The sequence below is a fragment of the Geotrypetes seraphini genome, chromosome 1 (assembly GCF_902459505.1).
Source record: "Geotrypetes seraphini chromosome 1, aGeoSer1.1, whole genome shotgun sequence".
NCBI classification, from domain to species: domain Eukaryota; kingdom Metazoa; phylum Chordata; class Amphibia; order Gymnophiona; family Dermophiidae; genus Geotrypetes; species Geotrypetes seraphini.
In genome coordinates this window covers 25565671-25587697 of record NC_047084.1, presented here as the reverse complement: position 1 = coordinate 25587697, position 22027 = coordinate 25565671, and the positions used below count along the sequence as shown (strand labels likewise).

Below are 22027 nucleotides of genomic sequence, written 5' to 3'. Positions count from 1 at the left end.
AGGCATCAGTAGGCGTCCTGGAGATAGACATTGGTATATTAGGCCAGGTTTTACTGGGCCTAATTTACTAGCACCTAAATTGGAAGCCTAGTGATGCCTAAGTCAACCCATTCTCACCATTAACCATGTCTACTTTTCAGGTAGGTGTTGTTAGGTGTCAGAAGGTACCTTGACTTAGGCGTCAATAGGGCACCACAAGGAATTCCACACCTAACTTTTAATTTTTTTAAATTAATTATTCAATTAACTTCTATGGTGTGGTCAATTACCATACCATCTAAGCTAATTGATTTAGGGCTCCTTTTACTAAGCTGCGATAGCGTTTTTAGCACACGATTTTAGCATGCCCTAAACCCACACTATGCAACTAGAACTAACGCCAGCTCAATGCTGGCATTAAGGTCTAGCGCACGCTAAAACCGCTATTGCAGCCTAGTAAAAGGAGCCCTTAATTTAGGTTAGGTGTCACTAGCAGTCTCAATTATAGTGAATAGTGGTGCCTAACTAGAGCCTACCGCCTCTCACAGTCAATCGGGATGCACATTTTTTAATAAAATGCAGGCGGGGAAGGATGCATAAACTGTACGCATGTCACGTGCCTACGGAGACATGTAGAGATGCTTACGGAAGCCCAAAGCTTGGTGTGGTCTCTGCCAGAAGTGGCCTTGGGCATCCATAAGCATCCCTATGTGTCTCCATAGGTGCGAGACAAGAAACAACCATCTAAAACCTGAAGTTTCCCCTCCCCCCAAATATTCTGATTCAAAATTAAGATCAAGAATATGGCCAATTTGGAGTTCTGGGAAGATGACCACTTGTGTGAAACCTACATTCAATAAAGATGCTAAGAGAGCAACATATAATCCACAACCATCTTCACACATAAATATTAATACCCCACCAGAATAAAAATTTGAACACATTTAACTGGCACAGATTCTTTAAAAATCAGTACTCACTCTCTCCAGCACATACATTACACTTATAACTTCATATAGCATGTCTCTTTTTTATCATAGATCTGGTATTTAATAGCATAATTTTAATCTCTTTTTGCTCATACTTCATTTCTGAACATACTGAATGATACTGTAAGGTCTGCCCACCATGACAAAGGGTCTATTTGCCACACAAAGATTATACTTTTCCCCCAAAAGTGGAAAATCAGATGAGAATAGTATATTTGCTGAACATAAAATTGCATACCTTCTTTTTTTAATGCTGACATACGATGAACTTTGATGGTTTCTAAATCCATGGCTCCTAAATGGCAAATGTGATGCAGGCAGTTTGAAAGAAGAAGAAAAGGGTTGACGCTCCTCATGGTTTGCTGATGTCCCACTGCCTTCAGCTTCTGCATATGTGATCTGGTTTCCTCCATTAGGTGAAGGAAAAGCACCGCTCTCAGAAGATGGGGTGGAGGCAGTAGGATCTGTACTTGAAGTATCCACTGTGGCACAGTCCAGATTAATATAGTTAATGTCTAGATCACCATCCTGGAGGGTACGAAAAAATAAGCATGGAATCTTTGTGAACTTAGAGGGGACATGATAGAAACTTACAAGATCATGAAGGGTATAGACAAGGTAGAGAGGGACAGATTCTTCAGACTTGCGGGGGTAACAATAACAAGAGGGCACTCAAGGAAATTGAAGGGAGACAGATTAAGAACAAACGCTAGGAAGTTCTTCTTCACTCAGAGGGTGGCGGACACCTGGAACGCGCTTCCAGAGAAGGTGGTAGAGCACAGTACGATTTTGGGGTTCAAAAAGGGATTAGACGAATTCCTGAAGGAAAGGGGAATTGAGGGGTATAGTTAGAGGGATACTATACAAGGCAAAATGTTGTATGTAAAAGATCACTAACAAGTCTTTGACCTGGAAGGCCGCCGCAGGAGCGGGGATGCTGGGCATGATGGACCTATGGTCTGACTCAGCAGAGGCGATGCTTATGTTCTTATATAGGTGCTTATTATTGGTGGCGCTCAGCACCCACTGGCACCTACACAACCCATCACATGTTTCATTTAAAACCTTGATCTATTTCAAAGGAAACTAAATAGATAATTCTAAATGGTGCAGAAGAAATAATAATTTAATGTCAAAATGGCAGCCCCGCTCTGAGTACTACTTTTCCCATTATCATTTGTTTTGTATTTAATTTTAGATGGATTTTCAAAGAACTTTTCTCAACTCCAACAGTCATCAATAACGCTGAGAACCCTTTTCAGTAACGAGACCAAGATCATAGGTCAGCTATCTACAAGAAAAAGTAAATTAGCTAATTACCTTGGAGAATTACAAAAAAATGCCAAAACAAAGCTGCTTTTGGAAAATAAACTTGGGTCCTGTGCTGTGCTTAGGCCTTGTAATTTCCTGCTCTTTATGGCCTATATTCTGTAAACTTCCTGAGCTGTACAAAGAGATGTGGATATTCAGCCTATGAAATTTTTTTCTCAAAGTGCAAAACAAAGTCAGAACTGACTTGGGAAGGGGACAGTAATGTTTACATTCCTCTACATTCTAAATACAGACTTCTACCATATTGATATAATCACAAGTCACAGGACAGTTTAAGCCAGCAGTATTACTTTCTAGTTCTCATGAGCCACAAATGGATCAGGTTTTCAGAATATCCCTAACAAATACAAGGGAATGCTAAAAAGTTCTCAACCCAACCATTCAATTTCCTGAGTGTTATTTTGCCACTGTAAATGAAAAGAGTGTTATCTTTTTGTTAAGTGCCAATTTACAGAAACAGAATTCTTTGTTTTGACATCGTTTCAGATCATTGATTGAACCATAACCACATCATTCTCTTCTTTGTTGGGATGAGAACTTTTCAGCACCCCCTCCTATGCATGAGGCAGATTTGCATACATTGGAGATAATATACATGCATATTATCTATCCCAGAAAAATAAAGCAGACCAATGTAATAAAAACTTGTATATAATTTATTGAAAAATATTTTAAAATATACATAACACTTTCTAAAAGCCCAACATAGCCATGTTCTGCCCCCTTCAAGGGCTGCATCAGGGGCTAAGCTTGAAACCAGAAGGTATAATAATAATAACTTTATTTTTCTATACCGCCATACTCAGTCGACTTCTAGGCGGTTCACATCGAAAGAAGGCTGGACATTCAGCGAATTACAAATGCATGAGGGAAATGTTACAGAAGAAAAGGGTTGTAGGGGAGGGAAAGTACCGTATTTTCACGCATATAACGCGCGCGTTATACGCGTTTTTACCTACCGCGCATACCCCTCGCGCGTTATACGCGTGAGCGCGGTATACAAAAATTTTTTTACATAGTTCCTACCCCGCCTGACGCCCGATTCACCCCCACCAGCAGGACCGTAAGCACCCCCACCCCGAACGACCGCTCGCACGCGCTCCCACCCGCACCCGCATCCACGATCGGAGCAAGAGGGAGCCCAAGCCCTCTTGCCCGGCCGACTCCCCAACTCCCCGACAATATCGGGCCAGGAGGGAGCCCAAACCCTCCTGGCCACGGCGACCCGCTACCCCCACCCCGCACTACATTATGGGCAGGAGGGATCCCAGGCCCTCCTGCCCTCGACGCAAACCCCCCTCCCTCCAACGACCGCCCCCCCCAAGAACCTCCGACCGCCCCCCCAGCCGACCCGCGACCCCCCTGGCCGACCCCCACGACACCCCCACCCCCCTTCCCCGTACCTTTGGTAGTTGGCCGGACAGACGGGAGCCAAACCCGCCTGTCCGGCAGGCAGCCAACGACGGAATGAGGCCGGATTGGCCCATCCGTCCCAAAGCTCCGCCTACTGGTGGGGCCTAAGGCGCGTGGGCCAATCAGAATAGGCCCTGGAGCCTTAGGTCCCACCTGGGGGCGCGGCCTGAGGCACATGGGCCCAACCCGACCATTACAAATTACAAGGCCAGATAGAGGGGGGCCACAGCCACGTGGTGAAAAGCACACCACCAGAAAAACAGCCTTGGTGAAAACTAAGCGGCAAGCATGCTCAGACCATTGCACATGCTTACAGAGCTGGGAGCAGGGCAGGGCGGGCGAAAGGAGAGTCGGGACAGCGCACAGAGAGGCGGGGCAGTGCACGGAAAGTCAGGGCGGGTGAGCGGAGAGTCGGGGCAGTGCACGGAAAGTCAGGGCGGGTGAACGGAGAGTCGGGACAGCGCACGGAGAGGCGGGGCAGTGCACGGAAAGTCAGGGAGGGTGAACGGAGAGTCGGGACAGCGCACGGAGAGTCGGGGCAGTGCACGGAAAGTCAGGGAGGGTGAACGGAGAGTCGGGACAGCGCACGGAGAGGCAGGGCAGTGCACGGAAAGTCAGGGAGGGTGAACGGATAGTCGGGACAGCGCACGGAGAGTCGGGGAGGGCGAAAGGAGAGTCGGGGTGGCCAGAGGAGAGTCGGGGCGGGCGAAAGGACAGTCGGGCTGCATGCGCGGTATACCCGTGAGCGCGGTATACAAAAGTTTTTGTACATAAAATCGTGGTTTCTGCGCGCTATACCCGTGTGCGCGTTTTACACGGGTGCGCGTTATCTGCGTGAAAATACGGTAAGTGGGGGTAAAAGGGGGTGGGGAAAGAGAGAGGGGTAGGAATTGCCTGAAGATTGCTTAGGGTTTGTGGGGGGGAAAAGCATGCAGAGTGCGGATTGGTCTGTTTAGATGATGAATTTATCAAACAGAGTGGTTTTGATAGATTTTCGGAATGCATTGTAGGTCTGTCTGGTTTTATTTATGTAGTTTCCCAGCCAGGATTGTTGTCTGTTAGCTTGGAACATGAAGGTTCTGTCAAGGTAGGATTTGTATTTGCAGCCAGTAATTTTAGGATAGGCGAAGATGTTTTTGTTTCTGGTTGTTCGTGTGGGGTTGTGTAGAGTGAAGTGTGTTTGCAGGTAGGAAGGTGCTAGGCCCCAGATTTGCTTGAAGCAGATGCATGCAAATTTGAAATGTATTTGAGCTTCCATTGGTAGCCAGTGCAGTTTTTTGTAATATGGGCTAATATGGTCTTGTTTTCGCAGTCTGAAGATTAAGCGAACTGCAGTGTTCTGTACTAATCTCAGTTTTTTTAAATTGTTTTTTGTGGGATACCCAGGTAGACGATGTTGCAGTAGTCCAGGGTGGTTAGGATCAGTGATTGCACCAGTAACCTGAAGGATGTTGTGTCAAAGTATTTTTTAATAGTCCTTAGCTTCCATAGTGTATAAAAGCATTTCTTTACTGTTAAGTTTGTGTGGTCAGCCATGGTCCAGTGTGTGTCGAATGTGACACCCAGAATTTTTATGGTTTTGGAAATCGGATATTCGTGGTTGTTTATTTTTAATGATGTTCTCGTTATTTTGTCATTGGGGCTTGCCAAGAAGACTTTTGTTTTCTCTGTATTTAGTTTCAGTTTGAAGTTGGTGGACCATTTTTCAATTTCTCTCATTGTGTGTGAAAGAATGTCTATAATTTCAGTTGAGATGTCATTTAAGGGGATTAGGATGGATATATCATCTGCGTATATGTAGTGTTTTAAGTTTAATTTTTGTAGTCGGTGGCCTAAGGATGCTATGTAAATGTTGAATAATGTAGGCGATAGAGGGGAGCCTTGGGCTACCCCTGACGGATTATTCCATGGGTTGGAGTGATTTCCATCACTGGTTACTCGGTAGGATCTGTTTGTTAGGAATTCTTGGAACCATTTCTTTACCTTTCCCGAGATTTAGCTTTCCCGAGATTCCCATTGTATAATCCCAAACTTTCACCTATCTGGCGACCACAGGTTTATCCACAGTCATACAGAACACAGAACATGCTCGGGCTTTTAGAACGTGTTATATATATATATACAGTCAAACCTCGGTTTGCAAGTAACCCGGTTTGCGAGTGTTTTGCAAGACAAGCAAAACATTCTCGCAAAACCTGTCTCGCAAACCGAGTGTTGACTCGATTTGCGAGCACCCACCCCAAGAACCGGCATTGCTCCCCCTCCCTGCTCGAATCAGCACCCCCCCTCGTGAGAACAGGCACCCCCCGCCTGACCAACTTTAACTCCCCCCCTCCCCGTCTGGCACCGGCACGCAGCCCACTGGAAGTGCTGGTGCCGCTTGAAAATCTTCTTCCTGCCTCTGCCGGCTTTGAGCATGCATCTGCGCATGCTCAAGCCCTTCTAATTCTCCCTCTCGCCAAGATTCTTGGCGAGAGGGAGAATTAGAAGGGCTTGAGCATGCGCAGATGCATGCTCAAAGCCAGCAGATTCATGCTCAAAGCCGGCAGAGGCAGGAAGAATATCTTCAAGCGGCACCGGCATGGCCTGTGGGCTGCGTGCCGGTGCCAGATGGGGAGGTGAGTTAAAGTTGGACGGGCGGGGTGTGCCTGTTCCCGCGGGGGGGTGCCGATTCGAGCGGGGAGGGGTCTTTGCGAGCGGGGGGGGGAGGAGCAATGCCAGTTCTCATGCCAGTGCCAGAGGGGGGGGGTGAGTTCAAGTTGGTCGGGCGGGGGGTGCCGGTTCGTGCGGAGGGGGGAGTAGCGCCGCTAGCCTCGAGGGGGGGGAACGTATCAAAGCAAGTTTCCATTATTTCCTATGGGGGAAACTCGCTTTGATACACGAGTATTTTGGTTTATGAGCATGCTTCTGGAACGAATTATGCTCGTAAACCAAGGTACCACTGTATATATATTTGTGTATTGCATTATTGAAGTTTGGAAATCAATAAAGAATTTAAAAAACACAGAACATGCTTGGGCTTTTAGAACGTGTTATATATAAAAGCCCAAGCATGTTCTGCGTTTTTTAATTTTTTAGTGATTTTCCAAACTTCAATAATGTAATACACAAATCTATAATCTATAACATATAATAAGTCAGTAAAAGCACATTCAACTTACAAATATGCATAACCAACCATTTCCTCCTACCCACCCAATGCTTATTCAATAAAACACAAACATATTAACCTTACCATTTTCAAATTAATAATACCCTCCCATCCTCTCACCCATCCAGCTACCCACTCAATGATTAATCAATAAAACACAGAAACATTGATTTTTCAAATCTTTGTTATATATATTTTTAAATATTTTGTCATTAAATTATATACAAGTTTTTATTACATTGGTCTGCTTTATTTTTTTTATGGGCTGAATTTCACAGATCTTGCAGATCATTTTCCTATCTGTTTTTTTTAGGATATCTAGCTCATGCATAAAAATCTGTTTAAGTCCCTAAAGGACTGTAAGTGAATAACACTGGTTTAAACTCTCATAAGCATACATTGGAATGCACTCTGGAATTAAAATTATTATAGAAGCATTTTGCTTCCAAACTTTGCCATGTCAAAGTCATTCATGTACTTCTGTCACCAAACACTTTGTATGGTACTCATCTTGCAGAATGCTTTGTGATAACGATGGCAGTGAGGACTAAAATAGCATCTAGGACAGTGATCTCAAACTCACAGCCCGGGGGCCACATGCGGCCCACCAGGTACTATTTTGAGGTCCTCGGTATGTTTATCATAATCACAAAAGTAAAATAAAACAGTTTCTTGATCATATGTCTCTTTAGCTATAAATGACAATATTTTTATTAAGACTTAGCCAAAAGGAAAGATTTATAAATATAAGGAGTTTTACCTCATTAAAGAATGCCAATTTTGCATAAGACATTAACTATTTTTTCTGAGGCCATCCAAATATCTACAAATCCAAAATGTGGCCCTGCAAAGGGTTTGAGTTTGAGATCACTGATCTAGGAGTTAGGTGGGTAATGTACTTCCCAAGTTTGTACAAATATTTTCTCAGATACCAACTATCAAAAGCAAAACATAAACTTGATCCTCCTTACTTTATCCACCACCATATGGTTTGCATAAACTTCATCTCTTCCATTCAGCATGGCAGACAGTCTCGATGCAGCACAGAAAGTAGGTGGCATTTTGGATTTCTTGAAGACATCAAAGGAAGCGTGTCGTTTCTCTGGAAGGCAAGCATGTGTAGCTGAATAAAACACATTCTTTCACTCTTTTTGCTATGCCATAAAACAAGAGGTAAGCTTTGCTCTATTTTTTTAAATGTATCTGATCTTGAAGTCATTCAAAATTTGAAACAATGGAATTACAAATGTACAGTATAAGTGCAGTTTTAAATTCTCATATTTGGAAAATCTCTCTATGAAACAGAAAAAAATCAAACAACCTCTCTTAGAAATATTCATCTTTACCATTTAAATGCAGCAACATTGACACATATATGTCTGTAGACTACAATTTATATGTCTATATGCCCTTATGATTTCACTTTTTTTTGTGTTCCTTTATAAAAATGCTCTTTTTTTTGTACATAGCAGTATATACATGTATTTCTTCAATATATTTTACAAAAGACTCAACATGCACAGAACCTTTTCTATAAAATACTAGCATCATTTGAAATAGGTAGCCTTGAATGTCCACTTTGTAACCCAGACAACTTATATAAGTTATCCTTCATAGGCGCTTTGCAATAAAAATGTGATCTAATACTTTATATATTGTATAAATTTTATTTGAATGACTGATTTCTCTTATGTCAACCTAGAGAATGACACTGGAACAAATTTTTTCCTATCCCCATGGGAACTCATTTTCCCGTCCCCACACATTCTTTTCCTGTCTCTGCCCCATTTCTGCAAACTCTATTCTCATCTGCACAGGCCTTAAACATTTTAAAATCACAAGTACTCAAGGCTTGTGCAGTTATGGCAGAGCTTACAGGAATGGGGCAGGCACAGGGACAGCAACAAAACTCAAGGGGATGCTGAAATTGAGTTCCTGTGGGGATGAGGACAAATTTGTCCCCGTGTCATTCTCTATGTCAACCATTACATAGCAGATCTGCTGAGCAATGCTGGAAAACTAGCTAGTTAAGTACAGTAGAATCTCAGTTATCTGGCACCCATGGGAATTGGTGGACTCTGGATAACTGTTTTTCAAGTTACCTGAGAGTTACTGTATAATATAGTACTATACAAGTAGTATCTGCCAGATATCAGTTCCTTCCCTCCCTCTCTCCCCGAAACACCATCAAGGCAGCGGTCCTGAGCCTCAAACACTCCCCCCCCCAAAAGCCCTGAAGCAGCAGAAACGTGTGGCGGTCCTGAACCGCAAACCCCCTCGCTCCCTCTCTCCTTTCCTTACCCGAAGTGGCAGCCAGTAAGCAGAATGCAGCACTCACTACAAGCTGCCCATGGACAGCCCCGTCAGGGCCTTTCTGTTGATGCATCATGTGTTAACTGAGATTCTACTGTATATTTCTGTTATTCTTTGTCATTTAATCAATTGGGCCCTCCAAGTATCCTATTAGTTAGAGAACCAGGGAAACCATGATTTAAATCCAAATGCGCTTTGTGATGCTGGACAAGTCATTTATGTCCAGAATCAGTAAACTGTGCTCTAGGAATGCAGGTCTGATAAGTTCTGATCCAGGGCATCAGAACACAGGCAAGGTCAGCACACAGGCAGTTCTGAACCAGGCCAGGTCAGCATACTGATCTAGGCCCTGTGTACGGATCTAGGCCTTGTGTTTAGATCTGAGGTTCTTAGTCCTTGCCACATCGACATTCTATTAGCAAGGAAAATGCTAGCACCTTGAGACAGAATGCTGAGGCAGTTCCCCCTCCCCTTTTGTCACAAGACCAAGACTCTCTCACCACATATTAACTTGACACAGGTTTACCCTTATCTTATCTCTTATCTTGTTTAAGCATCCCTTATATGGGCAACAATCAGACTTTGCCTACTTGCCAAAGCAGGCCCTGAGCTTAAGGCTAATCAAGAGAGCTTAAGGAGCATGCACTATAACCTTTGGACTGTCACATGCTTATATAGTAACATAGTAACATATACATAGTAACATAGTAGATGACGGCAGATAAAGACCCGAATGGTCCATCCAGTCTGCCCAACCTGATTCAATTTAAATTATTATTATTTTTTTTTTTTTCTTCTTAGCTATTTCTGGGCGAGAATCCAAAGTTGGAACCCGGTACTGTGCTTGGGTTCCAACTGCCAAAATCTCTGTTAAGACTTACTCCAGCCCATCTACACCCTCCCAGCCATTGAAGTCCTCCCCTGCCCATCCTCCTCCAAACAGCCATGCACAGACACAGACCGTACAAGTCTGCCCAGTAGCTGGCCTAGTTCAATCTTTAATATTATTTTCTGATTCTAAATCTTCTGTGTTCATCCCACGCTTCTTTGAACTCAGTCACAGTTTTACTCTCCACCACCTCTCTCGGGAGCGCATTCCAGGCATCCACCACCCTCTCCGTAAAGTAGAATTTCCTAACATTGCCCCTGAATCTACCACCCCTCAACCTCAAATTATGTCCTCTGGTTTTACCATTTTCCTTTCTCTGGAAAAGATTTTGTTCTACGTTAATACCCTTTAAGTATTTGAACGTCTGAATCATATCTCCCCTGTCTCTCCTTTCCTCTAGGGTATACATATTCAGGGCTTCCAGTCTCTCCTCATATGTCTTCTGGTGCAAGCCTCCTATCATTTTTGTCGCCCTCCTCTGGACCGCCTCAAATCTTCTTACGTCTTTCGCTAGATACAGTCTCCAAAACTGAACACAATACTCCAAGTGGGGCCTCACCAATGACCTGTACAGGGGCATCAACACCTTCTTCCTTCTACTGACTACGCCTCTCTTTATACAGCCCAGAATCCTTCTGGCAGTAGCCACTGCCTTGTCACACTGTTTTTTCGCCTTTAGATCTTCGGACACTATCACCCCAAGGTCCCTCTCCCCGTCCATATCAGCATATCAGCTTCTCTCCTCCCAGCATATACGGTTCCTTCCTATTATTAATCCCCAAATGCATTACTCTGCATTTCTTTGCATTGAATTTTAGTTGCCAGGCATTAGACCATTCCTCTAACTTTTGCAGATCCTTTTTCATATTTTCCACTCCCTCTTCGGTGTCTACTCTGTTACAAATCTTGGTATCATCTGCAAAAAGGCACACTTTTCCTTCTAACCCTTCAGCAATGTCACTTACATACATATTGAACAGGATTGGCCCCAGCACCGAACCCTGAGGGACTCCACTAGTCACCTTTCCTTCCTTCGAGCGACTTCCATTAACCACCACCCTCTGGCGTCTGTCCGACAGCCAGTTTCTGACCCAGTTCACCACTTTGGGTCCTAACTTCAGCCCTTCAAGTTTGTTCAACAGCCTCTTATGAGGAACTGTATCAAAGGCTTTGCTGAAATCCAAGTAAATTACATCTAGCATATGTCCTCGATCCAGCTCTTTGGTCACCCAATCAAAAAATTCAATCAGGTTCGTTTGGCACGATTTACCTTTTGTAAAGCCATGTTGCCTCGGATCCTGTAACCCATTAGATTCAAGGAAATACACTATCCTTTCTTTCAGCAACACTTCTTATTTGAGCTGTCCTTATTTGGAAAGGACATCAGCTGACAGGCACTGCATATGTGCAAAGACTCAGGCTCTGTTCACGTGTTAATCAGGCCCTTGTCTAAGTGCTGAGTTGGAGGATCATCACGAGGCAAAAGCATGAGGTAAAGGGAGGGTGATCACGATGTATAAGCATGAACCTATCTTTGTATCCACCAATGTAAAATCATGTACCTTTGTACCCACTAATCATGAGATGTGTAAACGAAGGAGCTACTATGATGTCATTAGCTTAGAAGCATAATAAAAAGGGTCTCGGAACTAGCTCCTGGCAGCACCTCCATCTCGATTCTAAGACTGCTTGTGTGTGTTTCCTTTGTGGCATTCCTACACTGTGCCAAAAATTAGGCACCAGGGAAAATCAGCATTGAGCGGTATTCTATAAAGTGCGCTCTGAAATGAATGTTCTTTGTATTATAGAATTAGCCCCAATTCCCACACCAACTTTGCTTGCAAGGATTTATGCAAACTGAAACCTGGTGTAAATCTTGGTGTGCAAGTCGGTCATGAATTCCCCAGGATGCCCCTGACCTACCCATGCTGCTCTCATAGTCATGCCCCCTTTCAGGTTGTGCACTATGAGTTTTGGGCACACAGTGTTATGGAATACAACATAGCAAGATGTTCTGCAATTCCCAATTGAAATTTTAGGAGGCTTTACATTATCACTATTATGTTTTACTGATATTTGATTTGTTGTACTGTATGTGACTCTGCAGAATTATTACTTCACATTTAGGAAGTCATTAAAGACCTATTTATTTGACAAATAAGAATATTAATTTTGATATATTTAAATGAGGTCTTCTGTTTCTATTCTTATTTTAATTTTTTAATAATTTTTAATATTGTACTTGAATGTTTTTAACAATTGTATTACTTTTATTATATAATTTTAGATTGTACATAGATAGTGTGCTCTATGAAACTATACTATGTACTGAAATGTCTCAGTATTCTCCTGTTGTGAACCGCCCAGAACTACTGGTTGGGCGGTATACAAGAAAATAAATTATTATTATTATGTACTCTATTGTGACCCACCATGGGAAAGGTGGGGTATAAATAAATAAATACAAATATAAATTCCAACTAATGCCAATAATGGACTGTTAGCATTCAGTTACTGGCATTAATCCGCTCATTAATCAACTGAGATGCGTGCACATTAGGATTGTGCCATAATTTGGATATGGAAAATTCAGTGACCTATACAGAATCCAGTGGTTAACCCTTCATTACATAACATAATATAACTTTATTTTTTTATACCGCCTTAATCAAAAGAATTCTAGGCAGTTTCCGTAAAAGAGAAAAACTGTACAATCAGTGAAATACTAAATAGTAAAATGAAATACTAAATAGTAAAAAAATGAATACAGTCTGTGGTATTAAAAAGATATTAAAAATTTAAAATTGATAGGATAAGATTAATTAAGTTTAAAAATAAGATAAAAGTACAGATTAGGAGATAAATTTATCAAATAATATTGTCTTGATTTCTTTTCTAAAAGCGCCATAGGACAACATGGCTCTGCTGATATAGTTACCCAACCAGGACTGTTGTTTGCTTGCTTGGAAAGCAAGCATCTTATCTAAATAAGACCTGAGTTTACAGCCTAAAATCTTCAGGTAAGCAAATAAGTTGCAGTTCCTGGTTATCCGCACAGTGTTATATAACACAGAAGGTGGCAGGGCATCCCAATCCCACGACATTGATAGGGATATAGGTAAAAGTAAAAACTCTCACATTAACAAGAGAGAGGTTAGATGTCAAACTGGACCTTGGGTTGCAGTTTCCCAGGGGAAGGAAAACCGTGCAACAGCAGGATCCCTGGAGATTAATGACCATGTTAAATATACAGAAGCACCTGTGAGGAAAAACAAGCCTTATCAGGGTGTGACCCGCTACACCAGGGGGAGTGAGAGGAGAGAGGAACCCAAACCCAAGCGGCAGGCTTGCCAGAAGGAAGACTTGGAGGAAAGTTCCAGCCTTCAAGACAAAGCAGACATAGAAATGTTGGATGCTGCTGAGAGTAATGGGGAGTCCTCATTAGAACAGCTCCAGCCCATGGAAGTCACTCCCAAGTGGGCAAGCAATCCCCAGCCATGGAGGTACTATTAGCCAAGAAAAAAGGTTGGAAACTGTAAATAGTTTTTCTTTCAACTTTAAAAGTCAACTGTTTGTATACTGTGAAGACTTGCTGTGGCTGTTACCTAGAGTGGGGGATGGGATAGAAGCACATGATGAATATCCCTGCAGTATGGGCTGAGGGAAACTGTTCCAGCTGTGTGATTACTGCTATCTCAGTTTGCTCTAACCTGAATCCTTATCCGATAAAGCCATTAAGGACTAGTGCCCTGCACAAAGCCTAAGAAAGAGTTAGCCCATGAAGCTTTTGTTTTGTTTGTTTTGAATGATAAGCTCTAATGCCTGTCCTGACCTGCAGAGAGAGAAGGAAGAGACCTCTGCTAAGATGTTCCTGTTTGCCCTAGAGACAAGAGTGTTGGTTTTTTTCACAAACTGCATTTCAAAGTGATTATTTTGTCCTGTTTGAAGCTGAAGTTGATTATTTTGCATTCTAAAGGATTACAGGCATTCTCCACAGCACTTTGTGGACAAGTTCTGTTTTCTTTTGGCAAGAGAAATAAATAAAAAAAATTGCTGAATTTAAGCCTTGGACCGTTCTGTCTATTATTTGGAGGCTCATGGGAATGCATAACCACATGTCCGTCCAACTGTCTAGAGGTGTGCCCAATGGCTGGCAGCACAAATTGGAGGTGGAGGAGGGGGAAAGAGCGGGGGGACGGAGAGGAGGAGAGATGCCAGTGCCCCCACCAAGATGGTGCCAGGTGCGGTCTACCCCCACCCCCGCCCTCCCTTACTATGCCACTGCTCAATGAACAGAAAAATACTCTCTGTACCTGAATGTAACTTGTTTAGAGGACTACTGAAATGGCATGTGCCATATCCCCAAAAAATATATAATTTATAGTTTGTAAAGTAATTCTGTGCAATGTAAGTAACTTATCTTTTAAACTGGGTCTGCTTCATTCCCCACCGACGCGTTTCAGAATTTTCTTCAGGGTCGGGGACATGAACAACTGTGAAATAATGAATAAATCATTAGGTCAGCAAACCGGAGAAAAGAAGCACCAAGTATAACTATAACAAGTTATATTTACCAGACGTATCCGGGGTTACAGCATAACGCTAATCCATAATAAAATATCCGGGGCTACAAAATGGTCATGGCTAATGAAAGGACTCCCCCTAACATGTGACCCATACTATCCAATGAAAAAACAAACAAAGGACCAACTGATCCATATTATCAGGTATACAGATAGAAAACATGCTGATACTACAAAATATGACGAAAGGTCTGTTGTAGAAAACAATAGCAGAAATTCAAAAAAGAGCATTAGATGGCCGATGTCAGCCAATCGCTCCATTGGTCTGCCACTGGGCACTACTCAAAAATAACATCACCGACTTGAGGTGGCAGATCATAGATAAAGTACATGTTGGGTGGGAGGGAGGTAACTTAGAACATAGGCTTACCATCAAGGAACTTCGTTGGATGTTTATACTGAACACTATGAGCCCCCATGGTCTCAACCTTACGAGCGATTGGCTGACATCGGCCATCTAATGCTCTTTTTTGAATTTCTGCTATTGTTTTCTACAACAGACCTTTCGTCATTTTTTGTAGTATCAGCATGTTTTCTATCTGTATACCCGATAATATGGATCAGTTGGTCCTTTGTTTGTTTTCTCATTGGATAGTATGGGTCACATGTTAGGGGGAGTCCTTTTATTAGCTCCACCTTGAACGCCGTGGGCTTTTTGTAGCCCCGGATATTTTATTATGGATTAGCGTTATGCTGTAACCCCAGATACGTCTGGTAAATATAACTTGTTATAGTTATACTTGGTGCTTCTTTTCTCCGGTTTGCTGACCTAATGATTTATTCATTATTTCACAGTTGTTCATGTCCCCGACCCTGAAGAAAATTCTGAAACGCGTCGGTGGGAATGAAGCAGACCCGGTTTAAAAGATAAGTTACTTACATTGCACAGAATTACTTTACAAACTATAAATTATATATTATAGCATGTTAAATAATTAAAAATTAGTCCAAAATCGTCACATAAGATAATGCTCCAGTGAGGATATGCTACCACACTATATATCGGTGTGGCAATCTGAGGAACATATGTGATTTGATATTGAGACTAGTGGAGTACGTTATTGCATTGACAGTATTGTTATTAGTGCCGTTTTTTGCTTTGATATCCCCAAAAAATCATGTAAGGCTTTAGGCCACATTTTTATAATTCAAATTAAAACAGACAATTTCAAAGATCATCATGAAAATTTATTATTTTAAACTTGCTTTGTACCACAAAATATTCTCCTTATACAGTAGAATCTGTTAACCAACTCTCTCACCCAACCGGTAAAAACATTGCCGGTGAAAAAAAAAATGTCCCCCAAAGCTCAGAACGCTGCAGCTCGGGATGCTGTCACACTGGTGCTTCGTGTTGAGAGGGAGATGGGGTTAGCAGCTCAGGATTGCCGCTACTTGTAGTGCTTCGGGGCTTGAGGGAGGAAGGGGGGGGGGGCGTTTGCGGCTCAGGACTGCTACTGCTGGTATTATGGGGGACATTTTTTTTTTCCACCGGCGATTTTTTTACCAGTTGGGTGAGAGAGTCGGTTAACTGAGATTCTACTGTATAAGGCAGTGGTCTCAAACTCAAACCCTTTGCAGGGCCACATTTTGGATTTGTAGGTACTTGGAGGGCTTCAGAAAAAAAATAGTTAATGTCTTATTAAAGAAATGACAATTTTGCATGAGGTAAAACTCTTTATAGTTTATAAATCTTTCTTTTTGGCTAAGTCTTAATAATAATATTGACATTTATAGCTAAAGAGACATATGATCAAGAAACTGTTTTATTTTACTTTTGTGATTATGATAAACATTCCAAGGGCCTCAAAATAATACCTGGCGGGCCGCATGTGGCCTCCGGGCTGTGAGTTTGAGACCACTGGTATAAGGAGAATATTTCATGGTAAATAGCAAGTTTAAAATAATAAAGTTTCATGATGATCTTTGAAATTGTCTGTTTTAATTATAAATTATAAAAATTTGGCCTTTTAAAGCCTTGCATGATTTTGGGGGGATTTGGCACATGCCATTTCAGTAGTCCTCTGAACAAGTTACATTCAGGTACATGGAACAGTCTCCCAGAAGAGGTGGTGTCTGAATTCAAAAAGACCTGGGATAGGCACGTGAGATCTCTCGCAGAGAGAAAAATATAACGGTTACTGTGGATGGGCAGACTAGATGGGCCATTTGGCCTTTATCTGCCATCATGTTTCTATGTTCCTCAAGCAGTGGCATAGTAAAGGGGGGGGTGGCGAACCGCACCAGGCACTGACTTGGTGGGGGCACCAGCACCTCTCCGTCCCTCTTCCCCCTTCCCCCCCCCGCTCTTTCCCACTCCTCCCCCATCGCACGCGTGCCTTCACTTCTCCCCCACTGTACCTCTAGCTCTTCACTGACATAAGCAGCAGCTGCAACCTGCTTCTCGCACCGGCCTTGGCGTTACTTCCAGGTCCCGCGACTAGGAAGTGGCATCAGAAAGAGAATCGACACCCGCTCAGGACCACTGCCGCGTTGGTACCTCGGGGTAGGAGGGAGGGGGAGGGATTGAGATCTGTGTTCCAACACAGCATTCTCAATCAACTGGGAAAACAGTTTTCCTGGCATCCACCAAACCCCGTGTAGGTTATATGGTTAACTTATAAATTATTGCACACTAAATGTTACCACACAGCCGCCCTAACTCTAACATTTATGGACCAGTTAAATGTTCAGAATGCTAGCATATACACATGCGATAGTATGTATTGTACAAGTGAACTCTGGACAAAGTATGGGTGGAACGCACAATTATAAATCATAAAACTATCCAGCTCAATCATCTTCTGATCAGCTATCCATCTCTGCCTGTTTTTCACTTCACTATCCCCCCCCCCTCCCACACACACACACCTTTCCTTTCCCTCAACACTGTCATTGAAATGCTTTTGCACCACTTATTTTGATATTATAATCTTTTATTCATCTCTGACCTGAGGATAGGGTTACCAGATGTCCGGGTTTCCCTGGGCATGTCCTCTCTTTTTGAGGACTTTATTGGGAGTCTGGGCGACTTTTTTATTTTTCTACTTTTGTCCTAGGAAAAACAGACATCTAGTAACCCTACGCAGTGGTCTTCATTGTGAGGATCATGGAAATCTTCTGGATGACTCGATCACCTATCTGGATTCCCTTCCCATCCCTCCCTGGTGATATCCAGTGCTTGCTCACCGTTCTCGCTCCCAGTGGCACTGCTCTGACTTTTCAGGTTGCTGACAGCATGAGTGAAGTAAACACACTGCCTTTGGCAACCTGGACGCTTTCCTCTGCTACTGCTTCCTGTCTCCTAATCCACCTAAAGGCATTTTTTTTTCTTTTGTTTTAATTTCATTGGTTGCACAGGTTCAGAAGTTCTGCCAGCTCAACCAATCAAATAAAAACAAAACGCCTTTGGGGATTCTGTCCAGGCTCTGAATACTTGACGCTCCTGTGCTGGAGGACAGCAGGATGCTACAGAGAAGAAGCCTGAATGGTGTGCTGGCCTCTGACTGCTCAGCCAAGTCATGAGGGGATTTGAGAATCCCCTGATGGAATGAGGCACAGGACTGTGTGGGCACAAAGGAGGAGCCAGGAATGAGCAGCCTGAACAGAGGTAAGCAGCCGGGAGCAATCAGAGCAATGCAGAGCTACAGCTGTGGTCAGGGACTTCACTGAATCCCCTGATGTAGGGTTACCTCTTTTTTAGAGGACTGTCTGGGTGCCTGGAGGGATTTCTAAAACTCAGTAGTTTGTCCGGATTCCTCCAAAACACCCCCAAAACCTACTAGACCCATCTGTCTACCACCCCAATAGTCCTCACGGCTGCAGGTGGCACCTATATGGCAGTACAGTAGGGTTGGGGGGGGGTTGAAGGGTGCATATGTTCCACCATAAACGCAGTGGTTAGAGTGACTTATGGGCTAGGCTCTTCTCTATGGTTCACTAGCACACCCCACACACTACTTTAGCCACCTAAACTAAACTAAACCTTAGGTTTGTATACCGCATCCTCTCCACAATCGTAGAGCTCGGCACGGTTTACAGGAGCTGGGATAGAAAAGGAACTCCAATGAAGGGTTATAAGCCTTAGTATAAAGAATGTTTAGAGGGGCTTAGTATACCAGAAAGGGAGGAAGTATTACATTTTTGAGAATAGCCAAGTTTTCAGATGTTTACGGAAAAGTTGGAGGGAGCTCAGATTCCGAAGTGGGGAGGTAAGGTTGTTCCAGAGCTCAGTGATTCTGAAGGGAAGGGAGGTCCCCAGTTTTCCTGCATGGGAAATGCCTTTTAATGAGGGGAAGGATAGTTTTAATTTTTGGGTGGATCTGGTGGTATTAGGATTTGAGGAATTCCAAGAAAGTGGAATAAAGGGAGGAAGGATGCTGTGCTGCTCTACTAGGCTTTGCTATGCCAGGTTCTGATGTTCTAGAGGCACATATGTACGTTTTTATTCCGATTTTTATAGTGGTGTGGTGAGAACGGTGATCACTGAGGCAGTGTGTGGGTAGTCTGTACTTTGGGTCTGCAGTGTTTATCTGGTCACTTTGGATACCTTTTTGACACTTAGAAATGGTTTTACATGGCCTAAGTCACAACGTACAAGTTCCATCCAGGCCGCCTCATTAAACTTTCGGTTATACTTGCAGTACGACTAAGTTTAGATCAGCCCACGTCCTGCCCAAATCCCGCCCGCACCACTCCTCCTAAAATACCCCTTTTAGCTCTGGTCGTACAGCAGTACTGAAAAGGACTAAGTCATTTTTAGATATGTCTAAAACCCGGTTTATCGGCACTTGGACGACTTATCTTTCTGATCGTCCAAGTGCTGATTTAGGCCAATTTTTAGATGTATTTCCGTTTCGATTATGAGCCCCATAGTTTTTATCTTCATTCCCTAATGGTTATTTAGTCTTTTCTAAACTGCATAGAACTGCAAGGTTATGCATTCTAGAAATCAATTTTTATGTTGTTTTATGTTATATAAGAAACTCTTCTAACAATGGCCCTATTCACCATCACCACTGATCTTAACTCTCCCAGGCAAACCAACCCTCAAGTCCACATGCAATATTGCTTCAAAGAGATACCCCCGGGGCTGTCGTTTGGGAACAGGCCCCCAAGCCACCACCGACTTCTGGGCCCCCAAGCCACCACATTCGCTGCCGTTGCCGAGTTCTTCATTTTCCGACGCTGCAACAGGGCAGCAGCCTTCTCCCTAACGTCAATTCTGATGTTGGAGAGGAAGTTCCAGGTCAGCCAGGCAGCGATTGGCTGGCCCGGAACTTCCTCTCCGACATCAGAATTGACGTCGGGGAGAACGCTTCTGCAGGGAGAGCTTGGGGTGGTGGAGGGGAATGTCGGGGAGAGGAAGGCTTATTGGCCCGGTAGATCGCAAAGGCAACGTGAGTCTATCACGCGATCAACTCATGTTGCCTTCGAAATCTACCGGTTGATCGCGATCGACGTATCGGGCCCCCCTGCTGTAGTCAATCAGCTGGTGCCAATACCTCTCCTACTCTCCGCGCATCTTCTCTCCTGGCACCCCCACTGGCAGCTCAGGGTCCATCTGGAGGGCCTTCGTGTATGTGCAGACATCGACATGATGATGTGACGTATGCACATGATGTTATTGCGCTGAAGTCCACACACTTCCGGATGCCTCAAGCCATGGCCACTATCTTTAGTGTGCCATGGCTCAACGAAGTTAGCGAGACACTGCCTTAGACCCAAGCTCATTATCTGTATGGCAGGCCCAAGTCTGACCATTCCCAGTGGAAAAGGGAATCACATTTAGATTTATTTTTTATTTATTTAGTACCAGATTCTAAAAACAGTGCCAATTAGAAGGCACCAGTAAGTGCTCTACTGGCATCTGTTAATTGTTTTAATTGGCTATTAATGGTGTGGTAATTGACTGTGGCATTAAAAAATAAATTAAAAAAAATTAAAAGACATAAAGTAGGTGCAATGAGGTGCCTACAAAACACAGCGCCAGAATCGCATCTACGCAGATGCTTCATGCTGCCGAATGTCTAAAGAGTCTTGGTTATGGGCGGGGTTGATGTTCAGCATCACTAAGCGTGACTCTACATTGAAGGTGCCGGAAATATAGAAACATAGAAATAGACGGCAGATAAGGGCCCACGGCCCATCTAGTCTGCCCACCTTAATGTCCCTCCCCTACCTTTGCCCTGTGAAGAGATCCCATGTGCCGATCCCATTTGGCCTTAAAATCAGGCACGCTGCTGGCCTCAATCACCTGTAGTGGAAGACTATTCCAGCGATCAACCACTCTTTCAGTGAAAAAGAATTTCCTGGTGTCACCTCGTAGTTTCCCGCCCCTGATTTTCAACGGATGCCCTCTTGTTGTCGTGGGACCCTTGAAAAAGAAGATATCTTCCTCTGCCTCGATGCGGCCCGTAAGATACTTGAACGTCTCGATCATGTCCCCCCTCTCTCTGCGCTCCTCGAGCGAGTATAGCTGTAATTTGTCAAGCCGTTTTTCGTATGGTAGATCCTTGAGTCCCGAGACCATCCGGGTGGCCATTCTTTGCACCGACTCCAGTCTCAGCACATCCTTGCGATAATGCGGCCTCCAGAATTGCACACAGTATTCCAGGTGGGGCCTCACCATGGATTTATACAATGGCATAATGACTTCCGCCTTACGACTGACGAAACCCCTTCGTATGCAGCCCATGATTTGTCTTGCCTTGGACGAAGCCTGCTCCACTTGATTGGCAGACTTCATGTCCTCACTGACGATTACCCCCAAGTCTCGTTCTGCTACAGTTTTTGCTAGGATCTCGCCATTAAGGGTATAAGACTTGCATGGATTCTGGCTGCCCAGGTGCATAACTTTGCATTTTTTGGCATTGAAGTTGAGTTGCCATGTCCTAGACCATCGCTCCAGTAGGAGTAGGTCGTGCATCATGTTGTTGGGCACTGAATCTTTGTCTGTTGTGCATTTGCCCACTCACATTACTCAGTTTGGCGTCATCGGCGAATAATGTTATTTTACCTCGAAGCCCTTCTGCCAAGTCTCTTATAAAGATGTTGAATAGGATTGGGCCCAAGACTGAGCCCTGTGGTACTCCACTAATCACCTCCGTCATTTCAGAGGGGGTGCCGTTCACCACCACCCTTTGGAGCCTACCTCCAAGCCAGCTCTCAACCCATTTCGTCAATGTGTTACCTAATCCTATAGAACTCATCTTGCTCAGTAACCTGCGGTGTGGTACGCTATCGAATGCTTTGCTAAAGTCCAGGTACACGATGTCCAGGGACTCCCCAATATCCAGCTTCCCCGTTACCCAGTCAAAGAAGCTGATCAGGTTGGATTGGCAGGATCTCCCCTTAGTAAATCCATGTTGTCGGGGAT

General features: G+C 43.7%; 1 protein-coding gene across 7 annotated transcripts in view; it reads right to left on the bottom strand.

Annotated features, from left to right (window-relative positions):
• ARHGEF28 (Rho guanine nucleotide exchange factor 28) overlaps window positions 1-22027 on the bottom strand; it is a 524944-nt gene that overhangs the window by 194905 nt on the left and 308012 nt on the right. For all 7 annotated transcript variants that reach the window (XM_033929274.1, XM_033929277.1, XM_033929278.1 and 4 more), the window contains 2 exons: window positions 7836-7966; window positions 1207-1496 (listed from right to left, as the gene is read on the bottom strand). In XM_033929274.1, coding sequence (XP_033785165.1) covers window positions 1207-1496; window positions 7836-7966 — 421 coding nt within the window. The remainder of the gene's footprint in view (window positions 1-1206; window positions 1497-7835; window positions 7967-22027) is intronic.